This window comes from Cydia strobilella, chromosome Z (assembly GCF_947568885.1).
Source record: "Cydia strobilella chromosome Z, ilCydStro3.1, whole genome shotgun sequence".
In the NCBI taxonomy this organism is placed as follows: Eukaryota; Metazoa; Arthropoda; class Insecta; order Lepidoptera; family Tortricidae; genus Cydia; species Cydia strobilella.
This window is the reverse complement of record NC_086068.1, coordinates 48,296,756-48,302,869: the sequence shown is the minus strand read 5'-3', so window position 1 is coordinate 48,302,869 and position 6,114 is coordinate 48,296,756. Positions and strand designations below refer to the sequence as shown.

The window sequence follows — 6,114 nt, the reverse complement described above, 5'->3', positions numbered from 1 at the left end:
TTCAAACAATAGTGACAGTAATCAAATTAGACACCAATTTAGTTTGGGGTCCCTGTTTGAGTGACTTAAAATTTGAGCTTCGGGGACCACGGAGATCAGACGTCATCTTTGAAAGTATACGCCTTTTTTGTTTTTTGTCGTTTTTCAGAATCTGGGTTTTATGTGAATATTGTGTTTAGTGACACGTAAGCTTATTAAATTTCATATAAAACATGAAATAGAGACCTTTAAATTACATACATACCCAATTACAGGACTGTTCTAGAGATTTCGAGGTTTTTCCTATTCCGATTGTGCTATGGGTATAATACAAGACACTACACGGTACAACTAGGGAACAAATCAAATTATTTTTATGAAATATTTTGATTTGTGTTTTTTAAGGATTCACACACTACTATATATAAATTATAAACTGATATAGATATCATACACCAAAGAAAAAGTGACCAAGTTCACCGGTGGCCGAGGCGGGAATCGAACCCGCGTCTTCAGCTTACGCGGCTAACGTAAATTTTTCTTCGGTGTAAGATATCTATTTCCGTGTACACGGTATAATTTAATTCAATAATGCTGTAAAATTGTTATTGTTCGTGTTGTACAGTCAGCAGCAATAGTTGCTAAGCGTGTGAGGTGTTCAAAATTATCCGGACGCGACTTTTATTCTGCGTGTCAAGGTAATTTTGAACACCTCGCCTGCTTAGCAACTTCTGCTGCTGACTGTAGCTACCCCTACCGATCGAAATTACTATAACCGAATGGTTTGTGTTGTGGAACGGCTCTTACATAATTTATGTATGAACAATAATAAAATAACATTTTATATGAACATAATATTTATTATTAATTATTAAATTCGCAACTATGATAGACAAAAAAATAACAAAATGCTATTTTAAAACCCCCGAGACAAAAAGAGACAAGAGGCAATGTCTGTCTGTCTGTCTGTCCTAGGCTCTTCAACTGGTTTTTTTTAGGTGCAAGCGAGTTTCCTTGCGGTTGTTCTTACTCTTAGCTATGATTGAAAAAATCGAACCAGCAGTTTGAAGAGCTCTTTTCCAAAATGATGGGAGCGTAGGGGGTTTTTACAATTTTTAATAGTTATTATAGATAAATAAACCAAACACATAAACGTAGGTCCAGGAGACATTTAGCTCCTAGTGAGGAAGTAATATTCACACTACATTAGATTTATCTATATTAAGACTTAAAATTAAAGTTACTAAAATTATGAAAATAAGAACATCAAAAGCACAGGCTATTTAAAGCAATACACAAAATGTGTTTCCGTTGCCCCGTATAGCCATATTTTCTACAGATTTTCAGGTGTAGGAGTTTTTTCTGTTATTAATGGATGTACAAAATGCTCAGTAAATCAATCACTGAATTGAAAAGTTGAAAAAATGTACCTAATATAAGAATTAAAATGCGTTAGTACGGGACAGCGCATGGAGTGCTCCATAATAGGTAGTTTTGTTCCATAATAGGTAGTATACCGTATAAGTAACGTAGATTTATCAGGGAAAATTAAGTGGGGCTCCCATACAACAAACGTGATTTTATTGCCGTTTTTTGCGTAATGGTACGGAACCCTTCGTGCGCGACTCCAACTCGCACTTGGCCGGTTTTTTTATTCGTGTTAAGATATATGCGAGAGAATTAGCAGTGATAGTTTGATATCTGCCAGTTCAGTGTGGTGGGTGTCCTTCAGTTCATTAGTTCTCTATACAATTAGAGCAATAAGAAAAACAGAAAGTCCATCTAAGCAAACATTTTCATGACACATTTTCATGTAAATTTCAAATGAATGATGTTGATGACATTAGCAGAGAACGGAATTATTGTGGCATTTTTGAACTGTCATAGGGAGTTCTCATTTATCGACTTCCGATAATCATGCCTACATACAACGTAGAACACAAAATATTAAAAAGTTATACTTAATGGATATTTGACTGTAAAAGAAGTAATTTAAGCAGTGTCCACATTGGTCAAAAAGATGACTACCTACTTATTTATTTTATACAGCAACTAATAGAATATGTTAGTACTAAAACAAAGTTTGAACGTGAAAAAAAAACGAAACTGAAGTAATGTGAAACTAAATATTAACTATTAAGTTTTCATTGTTTTTATTGCACATCTCTATTTCGCATTTTCAACTACTTCTCAAAAGTTACTTTCTATGAAAATATTTAAATTTGTGTTTTTTTTTTTCAAGTATTTATCACAAGCCACAAGCCACAATTGTCATATACTTGAAAATTTCGACCCATGCCACGGTGGCCGGATAGTGGAGTAGTTCAGGCACCTGTCCGGTAAACGGGGGACGCTGGTTCGATTCCAGGTCTGGACACTGGAGGCTTTGGTAATTTTTTCCTTTGTATATTATATTTATTTCGGTTTACTCAAAATGTTTCTAGAAGCGATCGCTGTTTAGCTATAAGATCGCTTGTTACTTACCTCTACTTTATATCTTTTTTAATATGATGTATACATTGTATCGATATCGGAATATCGAAAGTCGATAAATGAGAAGTCCCTAATGACAATTAAAACTGCCAAGAGAATTCCAGCCTCTGGTTCGGCTCTCATTAGGTACCACAGTTGGTCATTGCAAATACCATACAGAATGAGCTAGGTCCGACTCTAACTACCTAGTACCTATACATTCGCTTTAAGCAGGAGGATGATCACTGTCATATTTAGCCTTGGCCATGTCGTTAAGAGCCCTGCCCATTTCACCCGTCTCCTTGACCATAAAGTTGAGGAGGCTGTTGGGGTTCTTGAGCAGGATGTAGGGGTAGTCGTATTCGGCCACGCGGCCCTTGTCCATGACGAGCACGCGGTCGGAGTCCATCACGGTGTTGAGACGGTGCGCGATCGTGATCACCGTGCACGATGAGAACACGCGCCGGATCGTCGACTGGATCAGTGCGTCGGTTCTAAAAAAACAAGTTTACCACATTTAGTGATCAAAGACCGTTATCAATGTTGCAGTTAATTGGAAGTAAGGGTTAGCAAGAATACGAAACCTTAATTTCGCCTTTAGTGCATACATAACTTCGCCTTAACTAGCATTTTCAAAATTCAAAATTCGTTTATTTTTTAACAAGGTTTATCCTGGGTGTCGAATCCTCCTTTTAAGTTTGACACTTGTGTTAGGAGGTATTCGCTCTTTCATGCAAAGGTGAGAAAAAAAATTAAAAAATAGGTTTGACAATATTATAAGTATTATAACTAAACTAAACATTACAAGAATTGAGAGTTCTAATGTTTTTTTTTTTCCTGTCGGTGTAGGTGCATTAAGCGTTCACGGTTGTAATTATAATATAATATATTTAGTAATAAGCAGCGATTGATAATAAACATAGATGACGAACTAGCTTTGTATGACCCCACACTAATTGAGCCCCAGTGGGCGGGGCGTAAATATTGTGCCACGGAGCTGTTTAGTTCGCAAATGGCGGCCCGTTGTCAAAGTCGTAGTAAGATTATATCTAACGAAAAAAATATGCCTTCTTGTACGGTTAAATGATGGGCCATTCCAACAAACACTGAAAAAATTATGGGGTTACCTTTCACGTATAATTTAGCTAGGATCATATTATTTTGATTTCTTTTGATCAAAGCAGATTTTATATGGGGATGATGTTATGTAACTTTATAAACAACCATTGATATTTAGAAACTTTTATTTTAAATTGTTCAAGTAGTTTAGTAGTAGTAAATACTAATGGGGGGCGGGTGGTGAAGTTAGGTTATTGGATTTTTTAGGGTTCCGTACCTCAAAAGGAAAAAACGGAACCCTTATAGGATCACTCGTGCGTCTGTCTGTCTTGTCCGTCTGTCACAGCCTATTTTCTCCAAAACTACTAGACCAATTAAGTTGAATTTTTTTATACATATGTAAGTTTGTGACCCAAAGACGGATATGTAACGTAAACAAAATAATTTTAAACATGGGGGCCACTTTTGGGGGGTAAATGAGAAAATTAAAAAATAAAGTTTTTCAAACTATTTCGTGTTATATATCAAATAAAAGAGGTCATTGTGATAATCTCAAATATATATTTTTTATAATTTTAAGATAAACAGTTTAGAAGTTATTTAAGAAAATAGGCAAAAAATTACCATTCCCCCCCGGCCTCCCCCCCCCCCTTTTATCTCCGAAACTACTGGGTCGAAAATTTTGCTAAAACAACACAAAATAGATATTTACCTATAAATCACAGGAAAGCCTACTAGAATTTTGCAGTCAAGCAAGTCGGACTTAATTACTTAGTTATTGATCCGACCCTTACGGGGTTTTTAAAGACATTTCACTAACGTTTCACATAAAAAATACATTGTTTAAATTGTGTAACGTACGGAACCCTTGGAACGCGACTCCGACTCGCAATTGGCCGGTTTTTTTTTACTTTAAATCGTTTTTCACACATCTATAGGTATTTTTTGCTGAAGTTAGGGTTGCCCATGGTAAATAGTTGTGCCGGTCTTAATTTTCAATGAATATAGTAACATTGATAACGGTTGATCTTCGAGAATTAATTGATGGCAAGGAATTACTGGCTAGTTGCCGACATGGGCTCACTGAGTAGCTACGGACCTCTTATTATATTTTATTTTATTTAGATGCTGGCAAAAAGTTGGTCCCTAATAGAGTAATCGCACTTTAAAACGACATTAGTGAAACAGCTCCCTACTGCTTGCTGATTGAAAAAAACACATTAATGATCAGCAACATTAAAACGAAACACGGACGGCAAATGTTGACTCACTGAGGGTCAACGTTGGCGGTGGCCTCGTCCATCACCAACACCTTGTTGGAGCGCAGCACGGCGCGCGCCAGGCACAGCAGCTGCCGCTGCCCCACCGAGAAATTGCTGCCACCTTCTGCGACCTTGTAGCTCAACGACGGTATAGCATCCTTCATCTCTACCTGAGAAGTACATAGGTCGAGTAAGAAACTTGAACCAATAATATTCAACAGGAAATAGATAAAACTTACGGCACACAATTTAATCAACAGTGACATGAGTCCTGTAATAATGACAATAAAGTCATAACTCATAAGTTACTTAATACAGCCTCCAATATGCGATGACTACTTATCATAGTTATAGTATCGCAAAGTAAAATTAATTGAAAAAAAAACCGGCCAAGTGCGAGTCGAACTCGCCCACCGAGGGTTTCGTACAAAATTTAACTTTCTTTTCACAAATTCATATTTTTCAGCTTTTTCCCTGTATTTGTAGTGTAAGACGATATTTCTTGCCAAATTTCATAGTTCTAGGTTAACGGGAAGTACCCTATACAGAGAGACAGACGGACAGACGAACGGACGGACAACAAGTGATCCTATTGAGGTACGGAGTCCTAAAAAGTTACCTGGATACCCCTTACATAATTAAGTTGCACTACATCCGAATACTAAGATGTTGCCTCCATTACGACATTTCCAATATAAATGACTTTGTCTATAAGTACCTACTATATTGCTGCATAAGAATAATGCCAAGTACGTGGTATCAGTTGCTATTCCAATATTTGCGTGATCCGAATGGCAAAGTAAACATTAGTGCCTACCTGCTCCAAGGCTCTCCAAATATCGTCGTCACTGTAGGTATCGAAGGGATCCAAGTTGTACCGCAATGTAGCGGAGAAAAGTAGGGGCTCTTGAGGAATAATAGATATTTTCGATCTCAAGGTCTGAAAATTAAACGATGACACAAGTTTATGATATACATTTATCGAATAATTTGTTACCGTCTAGTCTGTATGAATTAACGAACACGACGAAACGACATTGGTCTAATAAAATAATACTATGTAATTGATAATGCTATATGCCCCAGTACTTTATTGATTTGATTACTATGCTGGTACGACATTTTGGAGACGAGTAATAAAATGTAATGTAACTAAGTAAAAGTTTTTACCTGTTTAGACACGTCTTTGATGTTTACTCCATCAATTTTGATGTTACCATCGATCTGATAAAGTTGAAATAGAGCTGAAATCAACGATGATTTTCCTGCCCCAGTTCGGCCTACGACTCCCACCTGAAAATTGTTAATAGGTACTTATAAAATTGCAAATCTGCCTTAATTG

General features: G+C 36.6%; 1 protein-coding gene across 1 annotated transcript in view; it reads right to left on the bottom strand.

Annotated features, from left to right (window-relative positions):
• Window positions 1-2,534: 2,534 nt before the first annotated feature.
• LOC134753777 (uncharacterized) overlaps window positions 2,535-6,114 on the bottom strand; it is a 65,227-nt gene continuing 61,647 nt past the window's right edge. Inside the window, exons 36-39 of the mRNA XM_063689716.1 lie at window positions 5,943-6,065; window positions 5,590-5,712; window positions 4,782-4,942; window positions 2,535-2,945 (exon numbers count right to left, since the gene is read on the bottom strand). Coding sequence (XP_063545786.1) covers window positions 2,678-2,945; window positions 4,782-4,942; window positions 5,590-5,712; window positions 5,943-6,065 — 675 coding nt within the window. The 3' untranslated portion in view covers window positions 2,535-2,677. The remainder of the gene's footprint in view (window positions 2,946-4,781; window positions 4,943-5,589; window positions 5,713-5,942; window positions 6,066-6,114) is intronic.